This window comes from Protomyctophum bolini (assembly GCF_963924005.1).
Source record: "Protomyctophum bolini genome assembly, chromosome: 5".
NCBI lineage: Eukaryota > Metazoa > Chordata > Actinopteri > Myctophiformes > Myctophidae > Protomyctophum > Protomyctophum bolini.
In genome coordinates, this window is record NC_137866.1 from 48589339 (window position 1) to 48613531 (window position 24193).

The 24193-nt window shown below is 42.1% G+C and overlaps 1 protein-coding gene across 1 annotated transcript; it reads right to left on the minus strand.

Moving 5' to 3' along the window:
• Positions 1-11828: 11828 nt before the first annotated feature.
• LOC308315173 (protein NLRC3-like) lies at positions 11829-22972 on the minus strand (the record flags this gene model as incomplete). The annotated part of the gene is made up of 6 exons (XM_080763013.1): positions 22910-22972; positions 20786-22622; positions 19249-19382; positions 18857-18878; positions 14315-14443; positions 11829-12012 (listed from the first exon to the last, which is right to left on the minus strand). The coding sequence occupies exons 2-6, from the start codon at positions 22558-22560 to the stop codon at positions 11829-11831; spliced, it is 2244 nt and encodes a 747-aa protein (XP_080619139.1). The 5' UTR covers positions 22561-22622; positions 22910-22972.
• Positions 22973-24193: the final 1221 nt, after the last annotated feature.

Genomic DNA, 24193 nt, shown 5'->3' on the forward strand with positions numbered 1-24193 from the left:
CAAAAAGTATTTATTTAAAGGACATTTTTTGTTGTTGCTGTTGGCCTGTCGCATGTCCCCCCACTGTAGTGCGTGCATGTGCACATCATGTGCACACCAGGGCGGACCGGGGGGTTTTCCAAATCACCAAATCACTGAATGCTCCTTTAAAGTACAATGAGAATCACTGAATGCTCCTTTAAAGTACAATGAGAATCACTGAATGCTCCTTTAAAGTACAATGAGAATCACTGAATGCTCCTTTAAAGTACAATGAGAATCACTGAATTCTCCTTTAAAGTACAATGAGAATCACTGAATGCTCCTTTAAAGTACAATGAGAATCACTGAATGCTCCTTTAAAGTACAATGAGAATCACTGCGACACGCTGAGAAAAAACCTCTATAGACGGTTTTGACAGGAAGTGCTCTGGTTATGTGAACAGTGAAACAGTGAAAGGGAAAGCAGTAAAAGCAACAGAGATTGTGAAAAAGATGTTTCTGCTCTTAATGCTCCTTGAGGTGAGTATAGAACTATAGACTTCATAGATAGGCGCTGGAAAGCATTTTTGTATTTGTTCATTTTGACCCGGAACATGAAGCAAGTGGATGAAGTAATCATAATATAATCGTATTTATCGTATCTTTTTCTTATGATCGTCTGTCGGGTGGAAACCTCATATGTCCAAAACTGTTACACTTCAGGACTCAAATTCAAAAATAGCAAACAAGCCTTATGAGGTTTTTGCCCGACAGCAACAATGTAACTGGCCCCCGTAAAATCTGAACCCCCCCCCCCCCACCACCACCACCCACCCCTTTTTCCCCCTCACTGTATGTTTCTTTTCCATTTTACCTTCGTCTTTTTGTTGTTGGCTATATAGAAGTGTCTATTTGTACGTCTCTAAATGTTTTGATGATTTGAACAAGGTGGACCCTCTTGTAAACAAGTGTAATGCTTTCTTTATTGGGTCGTCCACTCACAGTTAACAGTCTTTGTATTGAGTTGTGCTTGGAATGTACCGTAATTGTTAACTGTTAATAAATATTTCAATCAATCAATCAATCAATCAAGCAAACAATCAATGTACTGATTAAAGCTCAAGTCCTTTTGATGTGTTTGTTTTCAGTTGCTGGTGTGTTCAGTCACAGCAAGTGTTTCACCGATCCAAGCGGAGTGCAAACAGGATGTCGCTCTGCAGTGTGAAGGAAACCCATACACCAGCTACCGCTCTGTCACCTGGTATAAGGTTAGAAATGTGTTCGTTTAGAAAGAACATACGGTATTCTCCCACTGTTTTATTATCTTTTTCATTAAAGGACCATATACTGTATATCCGTGCTTTATGCATGTTCAGCACATTGACAATGCAATGTTTGATATATAGATAAGAAGCCAATTAAGTTTGTTCCCTAAATGAACCAGCCAACATATAGTATAGGCTACATAGACCTGTCACATATCGTCTAATCACATTCACCATTGTTTGAGATAATCGCCATTATTTTAGCATTCACGAAGTGACACATATCCTGGAAAACCCCCAAATCATGAACCATAGTTTTCATCATATTGTAAATGTTGCACAGCTTGTTGTGACTCTGTGGTGACTCAGAATCACTGGGCATAGAGCTGTGTTGCCCTGGGCCACCCTCAAAATGATATTTATTTGGCTGTGGACCCCATCTCAAAGGTATTTGGTGCCAGGGACCCCCATGCAGAAGCAGATATTTGAGTAAAAAATTAATTAATTAATAATGACATTAATAAAAACATCTTTTTTGGGGGGTTCACAGCACAAAAGTAATCATATTTGACCTCTGGACCACGAGGCCCTGTAGCTCTCCCTCGCTGATGTTACCAAATGCCAACCACAGAATCAATTAGCAACCATTCTTCCTTATAAATACTTTCATAAATAAGCCCTTGCATAAAAGCCTAAACATTCTTCAAAGATGCGTTACAATTAAACAATAGCTTTGGGTGCAAACTCAATGACAATTTAAATAAACACAATACTCTGACACGTGTATAGGAAAGACCCCTCTCATGCACAGCACTTGGCCCCTTCCTAATCAAGGGAATTTCAATATAAACGTTTAAAACATTAGTCATTGCATGTTAGTTAGATAGATAATAAGTTTAATTTATTGTCCACAATGTGGAAATATGTCAACAACAAAACAGCAACAACACTTAGTTACACACAATTATCTTCATGGCAAATGTAATGCAGGACAACAGTGACAAGTACATTAAAAACAAATCTAACGAGACATGGTATCATTTAGTGCCTAATGGCATCAGGAATGAAGGATTCTTTAATGATGTTATGGTTAGCTGTTTCTGTGACCGGTGGCCAAAAGAGTTGCATTAAACTTTTACACCATTTATGCATTACTACTCCATGAGCAACACAAAAGCCATATACAGTATGTTGTTTTGCAATAATGATTGTGAACCCACAGAAAGTTGTTCTCTGCTTATAAAGACTAAGCCATTTTATTTTATTTTGGAGATAAATAACTAAATTAGCACACACAACATATTTCCATCATCCGACAGTCGTGAAAGATGTAATACATTATTTTGTCAAAGGTAAATAAGGACAATTATATACAAGAAACAAAAGGAAAGGGAAAAAAAAGACATCCTCCTGACACCTGTCACATTTCCCTATTATGCTTGCTCACTCTAAAGGAGTTGAGCTTGCGTATAGTAGGTGGAGGCGTTGGTTACAAGTCTTTCTGGTCAGTAGTTTCACTGAATAAAATACAGAAAGCAGTTTGATGTGTGTTTGTATATAGGGCACGGGTTGCCCCCGTGACCCCGACCAAGGCTATATGAATGCATTTGTTCTGTTCTTATTCTCCACGGCAGTGCGATAAGGAGGACTTGTCAAAATGTCCCAGTGGAATAAAGAAAACGGGCGATGACCTCCAGACGTTTCCGAACTCTTCGCGGGTGATGGACATCAGAGACGACGGTGTACTGGTCCTGCCTGCTGTGACCCGGGAGGACTCGGGGTTCTATAAGTGCAAAGTTGTACAGATAGGACGACAGAACCACGAGAGCTACACCAACCTGACTGTTCTAGGTAATACCTAGACACAGTATGGCATTTTACTACCATTTTTGATTGATTGATTGATTGAATACTTTATAAGACAAAAATACACTGGGTCTAATAAAAAGGATATGGCCCAAAAGGTCCCACTGCGGGGCTGGCATCGTTTCCCAAACAGGGAGACTCGGGACGCCCCATGTTTGGGTCGTGGACCCATTTTTATGGGTCCCTTTTTTTCCCCCGTTCACTCTACTATTTAAAAACATGAAAATAAATCCCAACTTTTCACGAATTAAAAACAATTACAGCATTTCTCAAAAGTATTTCATAAATACAAAATATAATCAAATCATTTCCATAAATACATTAAATTGACCCCATACCACTTTGAAAGAAAAAGTGAGGGAAAAAAAATCATAATAATAATATTTAATTGCATTTTCATAGCACTTTTCCAAGTGCTCAAAGGGCTTTACAATGGTTCATTCATTGGGAGGCGAAGCGTCCTCACTTCGCACATTCACACACCAATGGTGGCAAGCTCACACCGACCAACTCATTGGAGGTAATGTAGGGTTCAGTGTCTTACTGTCTTGACAAGGACACTACATGTGGACAGGAGGAGGCGGGATTCGAACCTCCGACCTGCTCTACCTCCTGAGCCACAGCCGCCCTTCTGCTATGTCTGCAGAATGTTCACCTAATAGTAATGCTAATGTGGTTGACTTTCATTCTAACCCAACTCTATCTTCCAGCTAGTCAACAATCTTGTCCCTGCAGGTCAGTGAACAAACATATGCTGACAAAAGATCTATCAAAAGAACAAAAAACAATGTTTCTTGGAACTCGGCTGATCAGCTGATCATCTGATATCAGATCTACAATCTCACAATGCGCCACATCGTGACGCATTGTGAGCTTGTAGATCGGCTATTTTCAAATGGTCTAAATAGCCTATATAGCTGAAGGGTTAATGTGTGAATCCAAAATCTATACAAAATAGTAACATTTTCAAATAAATGTAGTTGAGTAAAAGTAGGCCTACAATATTTGCCTCTGAGATGTAGTGAAGTACTAGTAAAAGTATTTGATATTGGAAATACTCAAGTACAAATACCTCCAAGTACTTAAGGAAATGCACTCAGTTACTTTAGACCACTGGCCATTTAATTTGGAAATTCCTTCAAATGTGCACTTAGTAGTTTTTTCTGCCTTGTGAATGCGTTGCAGTGTCTGTGACCCCGGCCCCCGTGACAACAGTGGTCACGGAGGTGACAGGCGTCATGGCCAACGTCACCACAGTGCACCCCGCAGCCTCCAGACAAGACGAGCCACTGATGAAGGGCGATGAAGACGAGGGGGTTCCTGTCATGTGGTGGGTCGTGGGTTGCGTAGCTCTACCGCTCACCAAGGCCATCTCATCCGTCGCCGCCCTGGCGGTAAAACATTTATCTTTGTCTCCACCAGGCCGAAGGCATGGGGAGAAAGTATGTTTTGCACTCCGTTCCGTGTGTGTGTGTGTGTGTGTGTGTGTGTGCGTGTGTGTGTGTGTGTGTGTGTGTCACTGTGTCCGTCTGTGTACAGCTAATCCCCGGCACCGTTAACCCGGTCGATGCCAAATTTTGCGCACACACTCCGCGGATGCCAACGATGAACCTCTGCCCCACATTTTCCAGAACGGCCTGTTATAGCGCCACCAGGAGGCCGACTTTTGGAGAAAGAAAATGTTTTATATTACTCCTCCGGGATTCTGTCCAAAAATCCTGCAAATCGTTACATCGTCTATTGGTCATGTGTTCAAGACTGATCTGTCCGATATTTTATATTCATCCTAATTGGCTAACATTGGCTTTCAAAGTTTGCAGGATTTGCCCGTTTTGAACAAAAAGCCTCAAATCATGAACACAGTGTGCAATTTACGTGAAATCTTTCACAGACTTTTCTACTAGGCTGAGGAATATATCCCACCCTTTCCACATTGGCCTGTTATAGTGTTTTGCAAAACACTTTTTTGGAACCAAATGCCTCAAATCATCCAATTGCCATCCAAGGCAATTTTCACATTGGCCTATTATAGCGCCACCAGGAGGCCACAACCAGAACTGTGCCCCGAGGGGCACTTTTTCTAGTTTCATCTGTTTGCATCAGGTGTCTTCAGCCTTTTCAGGCCAAGGACCCCTATAGCTCAAAGGAAGAAAACAGCGCCCTCTGCTGTCCGCCCAATAGAACGTGGATAACAGGATGTTGACCCACTTGGTCCGCCCTCAGCCTTCCTCTTCCGGTGGGGCGCTTACAGTTTGTTTTCATTCCACTAATCCCCAATGTACACATGGTCTGAATGACAGATTCAGTTGCGCATGCAGCTGGGAATCTGTCCTTGAGAGATTGCATTTATAGTGACTCATTTTCACAGATAAATATCGTGAAAATGAGCGAACAGACTCTATTAGCTCAATGGTAACTAAAACTAGTCAGCTCCTAAAGTTAAAACAAAAGCTAGGCTATTTATATGCTATATATACCTGAAAACTGAAACCTATAAACACTAGCCGACTACCTCTGGTGTGTGTGTGGGCATGTGTGTGTGTGTGTGTCATGTTTTGAAGTGTAATTTCCTCCAAGTAGCCTACTGCCCCGGTACATGTCATTGGTTCGACCTCCCGTTAGATCGACCATTACTAACCCTATCTCTAACTCTAACCTAAACATAACCGTAAGCACGGGAGCAACGCATCCCTCACCAACCTTAATCCGGTCGAACTAACGGGAGGTCGAACAATTAGGGCCCCAAGGTAGGGGTGGTGGTGGGGGGGGGTTCTTTTTCCCAAGTAAACAACTTATTTTGTTATTATTTTTCATCCCTCCAGATTGTTGGAGCCATTTCTGAACGGTCCTGGAGAAGAAGAGACAGACTGTCATGTTAAAGAGCTGAAGAGACATGGAGACTAGCTGTTACTGAACACTCTAAGGCCTGACGCAAGCTTCCAAATGCATTTCCAATGGAAGTCACATGGTTTGACACAACATTCCTGTTGTACGGCTTTCGGCTGTGTTTCGACTGCCCACCTCCCCCTCATACACAGGGCGACTGTGGCTCAGGAGGTATAGAGCAGGTCGTCCAATGATCCATGGGTCGGCGGTTTGAATCCCGGCTCCTCCTGTCTACATGTCGAAGTGTCCTTGGGCAAGACACTGAACCCCAAATTGCTCCCGATGTGCTGGTTGGTACCTTGCATGGCTTCCGCCGCAATCAGTGTATGAATGTGTGTGTGAATGGGTGAATGTAATGCACAATCTATGTAAAGCGCCTTGGATAAAGGCGCTATATAAATGCACCATTTACCATTTATACAACAAAAATGTTGTGTCAAACCATGTGACTTCCATTGGAAATGCATTGGGAGCTTGCATCAGTCAATAAGTCTCATGCATCAGCTATACATCAATATGTTGTGAAGGTGTGAGGCCTGGCTCTAACGGTCGAAAGCCGTACAACAAAAATGTTGTGTCAAACCATGTGACTTCCATTGGAAATGCACTGGGGCAAGATGTAAACAAAGTAACAAACCCTTTCATACATCTAGCATGCATCAATGTTGTATGCTAGATCGAAAGGTGTGAGTGAAGCCTAAACTTGCACAAAAAAGAAATAGCACTTACCCTACCTTTAATGTTTTATTTGATACATAATAAAAATAATAATAATAATAATAATTCCCTAGAGGGGCTTCTTGTGAAAACAATTAGGTTAAAAACCGTAAGGTATAGTGATATAAAACAATGAATGAGTTTCATGTGTTGTTTTACTGGATGCCTGAGTGGGTCAAAATCTAATCATACAGAAGTATACTTGCACCATCTAGTGGTGTAATACATGTACAACAGACAGATGACACTGTGTGTGTGTGTGTGTGTGTGTGTGTGTGTGTGTGTGTGTGTGTGTAGCCTTAGACAATACCGGGCTCTGCTTCAACCACACCATCTGCAGTACAGGTACAGGTCTATTAGCTGTCAAAAGGATGTATAGATGTCTCTGCATGTATTATCACAGCCAGGTCACAGCTGTCACACAGCGGGTGAGGGCTGCTGTGTGAAACGAAACCATGTGTCACAAAGGGAATAAGAGATATTTCACTTTCAAACAAACATTAAACAAGTAAAAACTAAATGAAATAAGTAACCAAAACACACATTGGATTAGCAATTTAGAATGTCCTTCCATTAGAGGGTGTATGCGCATGCTAGAAATGGACCCATTTGGTTCCATTTATACACTTTCTTATCTAGGCCTACTGTAGTTACTTCGTCTTGATGGACGGAAACAGCGTGGGCATTTTTTTTAGTAGAGAGCCCCTCTGGTGGAGGCTTAGCCCCCCCCTGCGCCCCCCCCTCTAAACAAGCCAAATTGGCTGACTTCTATTATGTAAACCAAGATTCATTAGCCCCCACCTCTAAATAGCCAGCCCCTCCATAGCACCCCCAGTCACAATGTTCTGGAGCCGTCACTGGGTAGCGGAGGGTGTGGTGTTGTAGAGGAGGTCTCCCCGGACATGTGCATATGTCACACAGTACTAGTCGATACATAGCAGGGACTTTTGTCCAGCGTCCAATTTAGTCTGGAAATGTTAGGTTATTTTTTACCTCTGACCTCATGCCAAATATTTTTTTACACCTCTGCTTGTATTCTGTGTGCACAGTCTGTGTTTTGCTGGTGAATAATTAGATGGCTTTTATTTTATTTAAGGCAGTGATTACTGTTATCGGTGTGATTGGCAATTAATGAATTGTGTGTATTTAAATGTTCTAAACACATCCGCTCTTCAAACAGTTCCACATGGATTCAGACGAAGCTCAGTGAAGCTGTTGAAATAACTTTGAGGACTTTAAGGACCAATAGAATTCTATTGATTATTTGTTTCTCGCTTCAAATGTATTCAGAAACATTCTTGAGAGAAATGTTTAGCTGTAAATGACATTGTTTGTTTATACATTGAAATAATAATGTGTGTTCCGATTGGATCCAACGTAGTTCTTATATTGTGGACATGTTTTCACACTATGAATATTAATACACAGGAACAACGACAGTCTGTCAACAAATAGCGGTGCACGATTATGAAATCATGCCCGATATCCGATTATTTGCAGGGTCATATCTGCCGATACCGAATGTGACCGATTCCGATATCATACAGAGGACCACAATGGAAACAAGCCTAGGCCCTATAGGTGCTTGGCCCAAAGCCTGTTAATAAAGTATCAAAGCAATCAATAAATAGCCTGTACTCTTTTCCAAGTGTCTGTTTTCACAACTGAATGACTGAATGAGACTGAATGAGTACACAAATTAAATGTAGAAAAATTTAAAGTTTATTTTCACTTAAGATTTTACATCATATTTGATGTGGCTTTTGTTCTAGACTAGTGGTACTAGACACTTTAGATTTATATTGAACTCATTGATGGTTTTTTACATTTTTCATTTAAAACAGATTCAATAATCTGTATTATTTTGAGACTGTTCCGATACCAATATCGCATTTTTATGGCCGATGTGGCCGATTCCGATTTATGCTACCGATTAATCGTGCATCCCTATCAACAATCAATTTATTAAACAATTATGACTTCTACACATGATCATACAATAACATGTGAAGAATGAGAATGATATCAAATGAATATTCAATGAAACACAATAATGGAACGAGTGAGGAAATGATGATCTAATAATGAATCAATGAATACACTGATTGATTTTAGTTAATTAACAACACATTTAGTAGATGTGTGAATCCAGAGTGATTGACATGAAGTCTAGTCAACATGTTCACAGCAGTAGGAGAGCAGACGTCTGCAGAAGTCTAGTCAACCATTTCTCATGATTCTGAAATCATTGCAAGAATTTGTTTTACACGTTAGTTTGTTACTAGACACATTTACAAACACATTGAAATCATTGCAAGCATTTGTTTTAGAAAACTTTCTTGTGAACGCCGCACTTGGACTTATGGTGCGTTACCGGCTTAAATCGACATCATAAAAAGTAGAGGTCAAGAAACAAAGAAGAAACAAAATTCAAGCTGGTTTATTTCTCTATTTCATCGGGACAAACGTTTGGGCTAACAGCTTTTCTTCAGTGTGAGGAGTTGTGGGAGTCAAGTCTCTTTTGAAGGAGTGGTGACGTTGTGCAGGTGCACACTATCACTAATCATCACCTCACAGTCACACCCAAGGTGTGATTACAGACGGGATAGATACAAGATATCAGTATCTATTAACAATGTCAATACATTTGCCCAAAATATAGAAATATCAAATATACAAATATTATACAAAGATTGAACAAAAAGTGGCTGAGGACATTGGGCATTACTGCCGTTCATAAATCAGTTTGTTTGGGACCTCCTTGGACTCCCATGCCTTTGTCCAAGCTGATTGGACGGTGAAGTCAGCTGGTGGAAGGTTGGTCTAGATGGAAGTGGAGCAGTGGGGGGTGTAGATGTCTGCATGGTAGATGACTGAAGACAGGGACTGTGTTCCTCCACCTCACAGCTGCCTTTGATACCGTCTGGCACAAACACCTCACAGTGAAACTCACAAATCTGCTGACCAACCGGAGGTTCAGAGTTCACCTCGGACAGAACACAGGCACACAGAGAACACAGACAAATGGAGTCCTGCTGGGTCCAACCCTATTCAACCAAAACGACCTACCGTCCACCAAATCCTGCAAATTAATCTGTGCAGACGACATCTGTTTGGCATTCCTAACCACCAGAACTTGACCCACTGGAACAGGTGCTCACTGAAGACCTTTACAAACTGGACCAGTTCTGCAAAAAACCCAGATTCCAGTGTATTCCATCTCCACAATGCTAAAGCTGCCATAGAACTGAACATCCATGTGAGTGGACTCAAGATAAAGCTATCAGAGAACTAAGCATCCATCTGAGTGGACTCAAGATAAAGCTGTCAGAGAACTGAACATCCATCTGAGTGGACTCAAGATAAAGCTGTCAGAGAACTGAACATCCATCTGAGTGGACTCAAGATAAAGCTGCCTCTAATCCAACCCACCTCGGTGTGACCCTCGACAGAATCCTGCCCTTCAAGGAACACCTAAAAGGGAACGGCAGTGAAGGTGAAGTCCAGAAACAACCTCCTCTGCTGCAGCCTCCACACTGAGCTCTGCTGCAGCCTCCACACTGAGCTCTGCTGCAGCCTCCACACGGAGCTCTGCTGCAGGCTCCACACTGAGCTCTGCTGCAGGCTCCACACTGAGCTCTGCTGCAGGCTCCACACTGAGCTCTGCTGCAGCCTCCACACTGAGCACCAGCAGTTACTCAAAGGATGCTTCAAAAGGTCAAAAACTCTCCCTGTCTAACAGGTCAAAGACTCTCCCCATCTACCAGGTCAAAGGTCAAAGACTATCCTCATCTACCAGGTCAAAGGTCAAAGACTCTCCCCATCTACCAGGTCAAAGGTCAAAGACTCTCCCGTCTACCAACACATGCAGACATCTAGTCTAATGTAAGATCTAAAGCTCCCTGTGGTGATGACTCATTTATACCATAGAGTTTGACATTAATATGGATCTGACCACAGACCCCCATGTGAACATATTTGTACCAGGGACCCCCATGTGAACATATTTGTACCAGGGACCCCCATTTGAACATATTTGTACCAGGGACCCCAACACAAGATTTGTGTTACAATTTTCAAATAGCCTATGTATATTTACAAAAATACTTTCTTATTTTAAATATGCATCGCAAAACATTGTGAGATCTGCTGTTTTCAAATAGCCAGTGTGTACATATAGGGTTAACATTTTTTAACCGATTTTGAGACCACTGTTTATTTTGTTTTATTTTGACATCAAATTTAGATTTTATAGTCAGTCTTTTGAATGAAGCTTCATTTAGTTTTAGTCATATTTTAATCATCTGAAATAGTGTTTTAGTGTTAGTCTAGTTATAGTCGACTAAATATAAGATGTTAGTCGACTAAATCTATACAGGTAATTTAGTCGACTAAAATGTATTTCGGTGGGCCTTGGTGGCGTCGTAATGGGTGATTTTACACTCGGTGCATGCTGAAAATAGCCGATCTACAAGCTTGCAGTGCAACGCGTTGTGAGCTTGTAGATCTGCTATTTTCAGCATGTAACCAAGCATAAAATGCCTTGTCTTTTAGTTCTACTGGATCTCTTCTCCACCCTAAGATTTTACTCTAGTTATCATTTGATGTATTGTCTTATAGTTTTAGTCATCATGTTAGTCTTCCTTAGTGAAAAAAGTTGGTCGGCGAACATTTTCCGTCATAGTTTTAGTCGACAAAATCAACACTAACTGGTTCTCAAAGTGTGGTCCAGGGTCCCCCGGGGGTCCTTGAGGGGGTTCCAGGGGGTCCTAGAAGCTAAATGATCAAATATTAGCCATATCTTACTTTACTACAGTATTTGAAAATATCAGATCTACAAGCTCACAGTGCATTGGGTCAAAGGTCAAATACATGGGGGGGGGGGGGGGTGTTGACATGACAACGTCCAGGAGCTGTAATGTGTGATGTCACTGTGATGCTTATATACATCACCACGGTGATGTCACCGTGATGTCATGAGTTACTCATGCCCAAATATGGAGTCCATGATGTCAGACTCGGCTATAGTGTCAAAGTACCCCGTGGTGACGGCGGTAACCATGGCAACCTGCACTCACTCAAACATGTTGAGTAACCATGGCGACCTGATGATGTCACCCTCACATAGAGCCTCTATCTCTGCTCACACAGACGCACTGAGGAGGAGGAGGAGTACCCTAACCTGAACCCAGCATAGAGACGTTGAGTGGGCGTGGTCTGGAAGGTGTACAGGTGCCTCAGTGAGTCAGAGCACACTGTGTAGAAGGACAGAGTCCCAGCGGGACGGTCCACATACACTGATACTCTGTTGGAGCCTCTAGAGGCAGAGACAGGGAGGACAGTCTGCTGATCGTTGTGTCTGACAGAGTACCTGGAACCATCATCACCACCACAGTACAGTCTCCAGGACTTGTCATTCCCTCCAATCAGACAGTCATCACCACTTCCTTTCCTGCTGATTGTTCCGTCAGCGACTCCTATACCAACCCCTCCACTGCACTCTACCTCCCAGGAACAGCGTCCAGTCACACTCTGTGTACTCAGGACCTGAGACCAGGAATCAAACCTGTCGGGGTGATCAGGAGGACCCTGACCCCCAGGTGACCTCCATGTGACCTTCCTGTTGTCCTCAGACAGAGAGAGGTTTCTGTGTGCTGTGTTTGTGTCCAGTGTGAGACGCTGGAAATCTGATGAGAAACAACAACACAGGAGACATTAAATACATCATTCACTGACTGACACACACGCACAAATGCACATGCACGGTCAGACCCTTGCGCACACACACACACACACACACACACACACACACACACACACACACACATGCATGGTCGCACACACACACACATGCACGGTCACACACACACACATGCACGCAGTCACACACACACACATGTGCGGTCACACACACGCACAGTCTCACACACACACACACATGCGCGCAGTCACACACACACACACACACATGCGCAGTCACACACATGCGCGGTCACACACACACATGCGTGGTCACACACACTCACAGTCACACACACACAGTCACAGTCACACACACACACACTCAGTCGCAGTCTAAAGCCCATCACACACAGTCTGCGACCGTCTGCGGCGCGACGTGTTGCCGCGCGGCGCCGCCTGTAAAATAGAACTGTGTTCTATCGGCGCGGCCCCCTGGGTACGTTCCTGGGGGTCTGGATGTTCCGGGGAACCCCACACGGTAACTCTGTCATTTTCCAAAAATAATCAAAGTACAGCATAGAGCACAGCCCACTACAATACAGTACAGAGCAGTAACTATACCAATAAATGTATAGTTGCACCGCTCAGTTCACACAAGTGTGATTTTTATTTCCAGTTGTCTCGTATGGTGTCAAATGGAGCGTGGAACAATGCAATTGATCAACACGGAGATCACTTGTGACTTTCTAACAAAAACGAGACACACCTGTGATCCGCACACATCACGGCTCTGCACCACCTTTCATGCATCGCACGTCAGAATTGAACTCATGCCAAATATAGACGAAATACATGTTATTTACGACCAGGTTAGTGAATGAGGCCCATTGTTTCTGTCAAACCACATGACCTCATCTTGATGGTGTTAAGGACCAGGCCAAGAGCACAGAGTAGAGAGCACAAGAGTTTTCAGGACAACATCAACAGTGTATAAAATGTTAACGTGTGATGTTGACACAGACAGACAGATACTCACGTTTTGAAATGAGTGTAGAATTAAACCCATCTTCTCCTCCATGTTTCACTCTGTAGGAAGTAGAACAACAATGCATCAATGTCTGACTGTCTAACACAACGTCTCCACTAGCTGACACTACAGTGTTTCACTCTGTAGGAAGTAGAACAACAATGCATCAAATATCAATGTATGACTGTCTAACACAACGTCTCCACTAGCTGACACTACAGTGTTTCACTCTGTAGGAAGTAGAACAACAATGCATCAATGTCTGACTGTCTAACACAACGTCTCTACTAGCTGACACTACAGTGTTTCACTCTGTAGGAAGTAGAACAACAATGCATCAATGTATGACTGTCTAACACAACGTCTCCACTAGTTGACACTACAGTGTTTCACTCTGTAGGAAGTAGAACAACAATGCATCAATGTCTAACTGTTTAACACAACGTCTCCACTAGCTGACACTACAGTGTTTCACTCTGTAGGAAGTAGAACAACAATGCATCAATGTCTAACTGTTTAACACAACGTCTCCGCTAGCTGACACTACAGTGTTTCACTCTGTAGGAAGTAGAACAACAATGCATCAATGTCTAACTGTCTAACACAACGTCTCCACTAGCTGACACTACAGTGTTTCTCCTATCATTATCTTGGCCCTGAAGCTCATCCAGACATACTCACTGCTGCCCAGTTTGGATCTCATCACCTCTTCAGACTCCACCTTATCCCCTATAGCACTCCATTCTCCTTTTATACCTTCTTGATGCAACAAGAATTTGCATTTACATTTTTAGAGTTTCTTTGAGGCACTGCATTGTTCTCTCTGCATGCATGACGTTGTGTCAGAGTGAATACACTGTAAAGGGAAACACTGCACTGTCCAACATGGACACAGCCCAAGTCTACTCACTTGCAGTTCTCCAGGACTGAATCATTCACCACGTTGAGGCTCAGGTCCAACTCTCTTAGGGAGGGATTAGAGCTTACAGCTGAGGCCAGAGCTTCACAGCATCTCTCTGACAAGAAGCAGTGAGCCAGTCTGAAACACCAGATGGAAACATGAATGAATGAATGAATGAATGAATGAATGAATGAATGAATGAATGAATGAATGAATGAATGACACATTTACAATATGCATTATTCCTGGATTTAAAACCTGCTTAAAGGACTCTTGTCCCACTTGGGGTGCCTTCACACCTGGAGGTTTTAGTTCCATTAAAACAAACCCTGAACCCCCAACATAATCATATTTTAACTGGGACCCCCCAAAAGACTTATATATTGAACTGGGACCCCCAAAAGACTTATATATTGAACTGGGACCCCCCCCCCCACCCTTAGAAGCACTTACATTACATTAACCATTACATTAAACCTGCAGCAAATCTAGGGGTTTATCTCTAACCTGTACACATGACCATATACATTATGTTAGCGTGATGATTAGGTTTAAAACAAGTCTGGATGTCATCTTGAATGAGATTAAAAACGGATGATTTCTGTAATCAGTAGCAGCTGTGTTTGGACGGACGCGCAGGAATGGGACTCAAACGGGTGAGCTTCATTTTAATTGGCTTTCATTGACGTGTATCTCTACACGTCATCAGTCATCACGCAGCACGTTTTAGTTTTCAGGAAGTAATTACATTTTTATTTTTATGGACTTTTTATATAAACACACACAAATGAGAATTTCGGCATGCAACCATTGTTAGGTATGCCAATATGATGACCACGGATATGCTCTAAAAGTGTTTCACTACACCTTTAATGTGAAAATATTACCAAACTACAAGCTCACAACACCTCACAGTGAGCTTGCAGGTCGGCTATTTTCACGATGTTTGGCTCTTTCTTCCGTAATAATAGTATTATTATAATATAATTTAGAAGGTCGATAACTGTGGCGTAGCTACAACGGGTCGCAAGTCAAAAATAGCCGATCTACAACTCCTCTACGCGTTGTGAGAAACTCTGTTATATGATGAAGTAGCCGATATTCGCCTTAAAGGGATATTACACTTTTAACCCATTCTGACCTGAGATCAGATTCTAAAAATGTCTTCTACATCCTGACAGTTTTCATTCTGACCTGAGATCAGATTCTAAAAATGTCTTCTATGTCAGTCGCTCTTCGATTTTTCAAAAATAGCTAAAGCATAACGTAATGCTAACACCAAAATGGGTTCCCGCCTAAAATGGGTTAAACATGTTTGGGGTACTTTAACATCTACTCAGGGACATAGGCTTGGGTTAACATGATATCAAGCTTATTAATTCATTCTCACCACAGCATTCATATTATATTCACATAATACAGTACATAATAAAACAGAAATTATCAAATTAGATGTGGTAAATGTATCTTACTTTAGAACTTCCAGTCTACAGTGTGGGCTCTTCAGTGAAGCACAGAGCAGCTCCACTAGTCCTGAGTCCTGCAGGTCGTTTTCACTGAGGTCCAATTCTCTCAAATGGGAAGGATTAGAGCTGAGAGCTGAAGCCACAACTTCAACGTCTGTCTTTCTGAGTTTACAGCCAGCAAGTCTGTGAATGCAGATTAAATAAGAGATTATAAAAATAAATGATACCTAGTTCACTGTCATTGAAGTTAACTAAAACATCTCCTATCTAGTTATCCAGAGATATAGACACCACTTGACAACACAGAATGTCTGTACGGTCTGTACAGAGGAAGATAGAAATTTTTATATCAAAGACTTCAACCAGCAGTTGAAGGAGTGAAATGAAGACTGAACAACAACATTGGATATTTACTGACTAAACGTTGTAAAAGCTTTACAAACAAGCTGCTGGAGACCAGCATTCAGTCTCTATTTCTATTCCCTGTCTCCTCAAGCTGGGCCACAGATGAGGCTTTACTGTTAGTTTGAATTTACCCCAATATTATAATATTGCATAACCTACAATATTATAACATTTCATAACCTACACAATGTTATAAGTCCAGTGTTGTTTTGGCAGCATTGATTTTAGTTTTAGTCATAGTCTCTTGAATAGCTTTCATTTAGTTTTAGTGACATATTAGTCACCTGGAATGTTTTAGTTTTTAGTCTAGTTTTAGTCGACTAAATGTCATAAGATTTTAGTCGACTAATTCTACAGTTGATTTAGTCGACTAAAATGTATTGTGGCGGGCCTTGATGCCGTCATAATGACTGATTTTTGCTGAAAATAGTCGCTCTACAAGCTCACAACAGGTCGCAGCATTGTGAGCTTGTATAAGAATTAGGAAAGAATTATCCAATGTGGTACTTTTTTCTTTTCTTTTTTGTTAACCCAAGAAAAGGAAATGAGCAGCTCCAAACGTTGCATCAAACATATGCACAGATATAAGAAGTGTCTTATATTATTAATATCGATCCTTTTCACAAGCAACAACTGTTAACTTATGCTCCTTTAACGGAGTAATTAAAATAACCATGGCAGTTAAAATATCATTATTGAATCTGGAGCTTAGACAAACTATGTTGCTTATAACTTAAGTTGTCCATGGATATTCAGCCATTATACAGCATTGATAATTTCATTCGCCAGCTACTACACTTAGGACAACATTATCTTTAAATTATTGCCAGGATGTGTGTTGTGCACCTTCATGCTAGACAGATGATGACACACACATGGTCCCTGGAGGATGGACCCTACAGATCATATCACACACATGGTCCCTGGAGGATGGACCCTACAGATCATATCACACACATGGTCCCATGGAGGATGGACCCTACAGATCATATCACACACATGGTCCCATGGAGGATGGACCCTACAGATCATATCACACACATGGTCCCATGGAGGATGGACCCTACAGATCATATCACACACATGGTCCCTGGAGGATGGACCCTACAGATCATATCACACAGCATGGTCCCTGGAGGATGGACCCTACAGATCATATCACACACATGGTCCCTGGAGGATGGAGGATTAAGTGACTCCATGGCCTTTCCCTCTAGGTCAACTTTGTACCACTTTCAAAAGCTTTGGCTGCTTTTTATATTACATCGCATCGAAGGACTCCCTTTGATAATTAACCAGACCTACAAGCTGTCAATGTGTTGCGATGCAAAGCATTGTATGCTTATAGATCTGTGAGTGACACCTTTCAACTTGTTCTACTGAGTGCCTTCACCACAGTGAAGCGGATTTAATGTTGGGTATTTTGGCTGTCTTTTATGGTGTTAAAAGGGGCGTGGAACAATGCAGAACAATGCAGACAATACAGACAATACCCATAATACCACACAATACCACTAATCACTATTTGAAATGCAGACACCTTTTATGCCAACCTTCATTTATAATTATAGTGTTAACTGTAATGGCATTTATGGCATGTTTCTATTCACTTGACTACTAACCGAGCCTTTCTGCAGTTCCTCACAGCTGGGATCAGTCTCCTTCGCCCCTCCTCTGATGTGTTGTATTTGTCCAGGTCCAACTCTTCCAGAACCTCCTCTGACATCTGCAGCATGACGGCCAGAGCTGAACACTGGGTCTCAGACAGTTTCTCTGTTCTGTTCTCTGACTTCAGGAACTGTTGGATCTTCTGATGTAGTGAGTGGTCGTTCATCTCCATCAGACAGTTTGGGAACCACAGACCTAGACTAATAGAGTGATAATAGATTAGTACAGTAGGTAGATGCAGACTATTGATTATGTATTAATGCGTACCACGGTAAAGCTCGATAACTGTGGTGTAGCTACAAGGGGTTGAACGTCGAAAATAGCCGATCTGCAAGCTCACAAGTGTTGTGTCCTCGACGCGCTGTGATTCAATTCAGTTCAATTTTATTAAAGTGTCGACTCACAACAAGTTGTCTCAAGACATTTTACATGTAGAGCAGAGAACCAACATAGATCCCACCCTGAGCATTAAGACATTTGGAGACAGTGAACAGGGTGTATCATTGGTGACTGTTTCATCAACCACCTCATGTTTGCAGATGACTTGGTGGTTCTATGCCCATACAGTGCTGGTCTCCAGCAGTTACTAAAAGTGTGCTCACAGTACGGCCTCGTTTTTGATGTGAAGTACAACGCTAAAAAGAGCATAACTCTGATTGTGAGAAGTAAGGAAGACAGTAAGCTGGTATTTCCTGATTTCTACCTGTCTGGAATGGCATTAAAAGAATGCAAAGAGACCAAATATCTGGGTCATTTTAGATATCTTTAGACAGCTGCGTAAACTGTATGCTCAAGCCAACACACTCATACGCAAGTTTAATTTCTGCTCTGTTCCTGTGAAAATCTCACTTTTTAAAGCTTATTGTACTCCGCTGTATACTGCCCACTTGTGGCGACACTACAAAAAGGGCAGCCTGCAAAAAATGACAGTGGCCTATAATGACTGCATGAGACTGCTGCTCAAAGCCCCAAGATGCTGTAGTCAAATGTTTGTAGAAATAAATGTACCCACTTGCCCTGCTGTGCTACGAAACCTGATGTATAGATTTATGTGCAGGTTAACAGACTCTGAGAACAGCATCATTGCATCACTTTCTAACCCTGCTAAGAGCTCTGTCAGACTATCATCTAAGCTGTGGAGCCACTGGCGTTCTAGCCTGTATGTACAGAGATAAGTCCCCCCTGTTTGTTTGTTTATGCTTTGTTTATTTTATTTATAGTTTGTTTACTTTTGTGTTTTTATGTTTTATGTGTTCTGCCCTATGGACCCCCCTGTGAGTGTCTTGAATAAAGTTTGAATTGAATTGAAATACAGTACATAATAAAACAGAGGTGATCAAAATGTGGTAAATGTATCTTACTTTAGAACTTCCAGTCTACAGTGTGGGCTCTTCAGTGAAGCACAGAGCAGCTCCACTAGTCCTGAGTCCTGCAGGTCGTTTTCACTGAGGTCCAATTCTCTCAAATGGGAAGGATTAGAGCTGAGAGCTGAAGCCACAACTTCAACGTCTGTCTTTCTGAGTTTACAGCCAGCAAGTCTGTGAATGCAGATTAAATAAGAGATTATAAAAATAAATGATACCTAGTTCACTGTCATTGAAATTAACTAAAACATCTCCTATCTAGTTATCCAGAGATATAGACACCACTTGACAACACAGAATGACTGTACGGTCTGTACAGAGGAAGATTTTGATATCAAAGACTTCAACCAGCAGTTGAAGGAGTGAAATGAAGACTGAACAACAACATTGCATATTTACTGCCTAAACGTTGTAAAAGCTTTACAAACAAGCTGCTGGAGACCAGCATTCAGTCTCTATTTCTATTCCCTGTCTCCTCAAGCTGGGCCACAGATGAGGCTTTACTGTTAGTTTGAATTTACCCCAATATTATATTATTGCATAACCTACAATATTATAACATTTCATAACCTACACAATGTTATAAGTCCAGTGTTGTTTTGGCAGCATTGATTTTAGTTTTAGTCATAGTCTCTTGAATAGCTTTCATTTAGTTTTAGTCACCTGGAATGTTTTCGTTTTTAGTCTAGTTTTAGCCGACTAAATGTCATAAGATTTTAGTCGACTAATTCTACAGTTGATTTAGTCGTTTAAAATGTATTGTGGCGGGCCTTGATGCCGTCATAATGACTGATTTTTGCTGAAAATAGTCGCTCTACAAGCTCACAACAGGTCGCAGCATTGTGTGCTTGTATAAGAATTAGGAAAGAATTATCCAATCTGGTACTTTTTTCTTTTCTTTTTTGTTAACCCAAGAAATCAACCCAAAAATTTCATTCGCCAGCTACTACACTTAGGACAACATTATCTTTAAATTATTGCCAGGATGTGTGTTGTGCACCTTCATGCTAGACAGATGATGACACACACATGGTCCCTGGAGGATGGACCCTACAGATCATATCACACACATGGTCCCTGGAGGATGGACCCTACAGATCATATCACACACATGGTCCCTGGAGGATGGACCCTACAGATCATATCACACACATGGTCCCTGGAGGATGGAGGATTAAGTGACTCCATGGCCTTTCCCTCTAGGTCAACTTTGTACCACTTTCAAAAGCTTTGGCTGCTTTTTATATTACATCGCATCGAGGGACTACCTTTGATAATTAACCAGACCTACAAGCTGTCAATTTTTTTGACGATGCAAAGCATTGTATGCTTATAGATCTGTGAGTGACACCTTTCAACTTGTTCTACTGAGTGCTTTCACCACAGTGAAGCGGATTTAACGTTGGGTATTTTGGCTGTCTTTTATGGTGTTAAAAGGGGCGTGGAACAATGCAGACAATACACACAATACCCATAATACCACACAATACCACTAATCACTATTTGAAATGCAGACACCTTTTATGCCAACCTTCATTTAGCATTTATGGCATGTTTCTATTCACTTGACTACTAACCGAGCCTTTCTGCAGTTCCTCACAGCTGGGATCAGTCTCCTTCGCCCCTCCTCTGATGTGTTGTATTTGTCCAGGTCCAACTCTTCCAGAACCTCCTCTGACATCTGCAGCATGACGGCCAGAGCTGAACACTGGGTCTCAGACAGTTTCTCTGTTCTGTTCTCTGACTTCAGGAACTGTTGAATCTCCTGATGTAATGATTGGTCGTTCATCTCCATCAGACAGTGGAAGATGTTGATACATCTGTCAGGAGAGGCATCATCACGAGTTAACATCTCCTTCAGGTTCTGGATGGCTTTCTGGATCTCCTTCTTTTTCTGACCCAGCAGACCTCCTAACAGACTTTTCTTTGTCTGACCCAGCAGGCCTCCTAACAGACTTTGGTTGGACTCCAGTGAGAGGCCATGAAGGAACCGAACAAGTAGGTCCAGGTGGCCATTTTTACTCTTCAGGGATTTTTCCATAGCAGCTTTCAGGAAGTCGGAGAGGGAGCTCTCACAGCTGTATTTTTCATCTTCCAGGAATGTCTTCAGTACCTTCATGTTCTTCTGTGTGAAACAGTGGTACAGGTAGACTGCAGCCATAAACTCCTGGATGATCAGATGAACAAAGCTGTAGACCTTTTTCTGAAACAGCACACTCTCTCTCTTGAAGATCTGCGTGCACACTCCTGAGTACAGCGAGGCGTCTTTCACATCAAGACCACACTCTTCCAGGTCTTCTTGGTAGAACATGATGCTACTTTTCTTCAGATGTCGAAATGCCAGCATGCCCAGGTTCAGAAGAACTTTCCTGTCAGTCTTAGTGAGCTGCTGTTGAGTCCTTTTTTTCTTTTTTTTTTTTTTCACATTATGAGTCTCATCATACTTCTGCTTCTTCCTGTTTGTCAGAGCCAACAGGAAGTGGCAGCACATCTCAGTCAGGGTCTTGGGCAGCTGTCCAATGGTGGTGTGTGTCCTCAACATGTCCAGCAGAACGGTAGCAATGATCCAACAGAAGAGTGGGATGTAACACATGATGTGGAGGCTCCTCGATGTCTTCAAGTGTGAGAGAACTCTGTCGGCCAGCTTCTCTTCACTGAATCTCTTCCTGAAGTACTTCTCCTTCTGGGGGTCTGTGAACCCTCGCAATTCTGTCACCATGTCAACACATGCAGGAGGGATCCGATTGGCTGCTGCGGGTCTGGTGGTTATCCAGAGGAGGGACGAGGGGAGAAGATTCCTCATGATGAGGTTTGTCAACAGAGCATCCACCGATGATGTCACTGTGACATCAGAGATGATTTCATTTGTGTCGAAGTGCAACGGAGACCTGCTTTCATCGAGGCCATCGAAGATGAAGCAAACTTTCCAGGCAGCGAGCTGCTCTGCTGTGACCTTCTTTAATGTTGGGTGGAAATCATGGATCAGGTTGAGAAGGCTGTACTGCTTATCTCTGACCAAGTTCAGCTCCCGGAATGAAAAGGGAACCACGAGATCTATATCTTGATTCTCCAAACCTCTTGCCCAGTCCAGAAGAAACTTGCGCACAGAGAATGTTTTTCCAATGCCAGCGATGCCTTCGGTCAGAACGCTTGTGCTGGGTGTCTTTTTGCCAGGGAGGAGGATCTTAAAGATTTTACAGCAGTTGATTGCATCGTCATGGAAGGTCTTCATGTTGGAAGCTGTTTCAAGCTGTATCACCTCATGTTGGCGATTAACCCCTTCACTCTCTCCCACTGAGATGTAGAGCTCTGTGTAGGTGCCGGTGACGGAGGTTCCAGACTCTTCCGTCATGTCGTCTTTCACTTCATCAAGACTGTTCACAGTGTCCTTATAATCGTTCAAAATACTGACATCTGAAATGAGAAGAACATTTATGTTTTAAACATTGAGGTTAATTTATAACTTTACATGTATACAGCACACATTAATATTAAATACCTCCAGAAACTATGCAATTTGTTCAGAAAACAGGCAAAAGTAACAACACAAGATCAGTTGTTTTTGTCCAGCTGTTGAGTTGATAGTTGTTCAGCTTCATTATATGCACTTGGATATAATTGATACAGACAATAATTATTTGAACATTTAGTCTATGATTTCAATTTATCAGCATGCATTTTCAATGAGTGCACATTCTTACTTTGTCCACCTGTGTTTTGACTGGGTGTCTTCAGTCCAGTTGTGGTTTGACTGGGTGTCTTCAGTCCAGGTGTTGTTTGACTGCAGTGCCAGAGACACACACACACACACACACACACACACGTGTCAACATATGCACGTGAAACCTGGTATATTCTTCGTCGTACGACATGGTGTTGAATGCTGAAAATAGCAGATTTACAAGCTCACAACGTGTCACGTCCACCACACGTTGTGAGCAGGGCTCGACAGTGCGACAGGATTTGACCATTCAATCGTGATAAAGACAAGTCTCTGTCTACAGCAAGTGCACATTCTATAGTCGCGGTTCTATACCTACATTTATATTTCTGAACGGCGGTGTCGTTCGCCAAAAAGAGCAGAGCTACAAGCTAACAACGTGTCGCGGCTCAATGCGGTTTTCATTTGAAGATCTGTCCCTTTGCTCCCACCGCCCGCCCCTCCCTGTGTTGCTGATCAGTTCTCTTCTCTTCCCTGTCAGCAGCGGAGCGAACGCAACAGGATAGCATGTATTGGTAGCACAGAAGACAGAAGGAGTTGCTAGGACCCCGACACGTTGAATACTAAAGTTATTTAGAAAGTTTGTAATGTTAAAACATCACTTGATATAACTTTTAACCAAACGTGGGTGAAACAGCGTGCAGCCACGCACGTAAAGAGTGCATGTGCGCACGCACATGGAGTGGACGGTATACCAAAACAACCCTTGCTAAGCACCTCTCTAAAAGCGTGTGGGCAGCAGCGCAATACGAATGACCGACCTGGCTGGATATATTAGTCAGTGGCTTGCTCAGGACCAGGTCCCCCTCTCCATAACTCTAAATGCAACGCATTAGACTAGCTATGGACCAGAGCTAGACAGTGGCCTCACTGGCCTGCATAACGAGCAACGTAAAAAGCCTATAATTATGTCGGATTTTCTGTCTGAACTGAAGCAGTCAAAGCCAAGGAGAAAGTTACATTACTAATTCACCATCGAGTAGCCTCTGCACTAAATGTCACACTCACATGATAGAACAGCAAGATAAAAACGGATAGTCTGTCCATCCATTCATAAAATGAATTGACTATCTATCTATCTATCTGCATACCAAACTAATAGTCTATCAGTATAAAAACAAATTGATTATATAGATTATATAACAAAATATGATATCCAGATGAATATCAATATTGTGATAATTTCTGAAAAGATATTGTGATATAATATTTTGTCATATTGCCTGCCCCTACCTCATATCACTTTATTAAAGAAAAATCACAC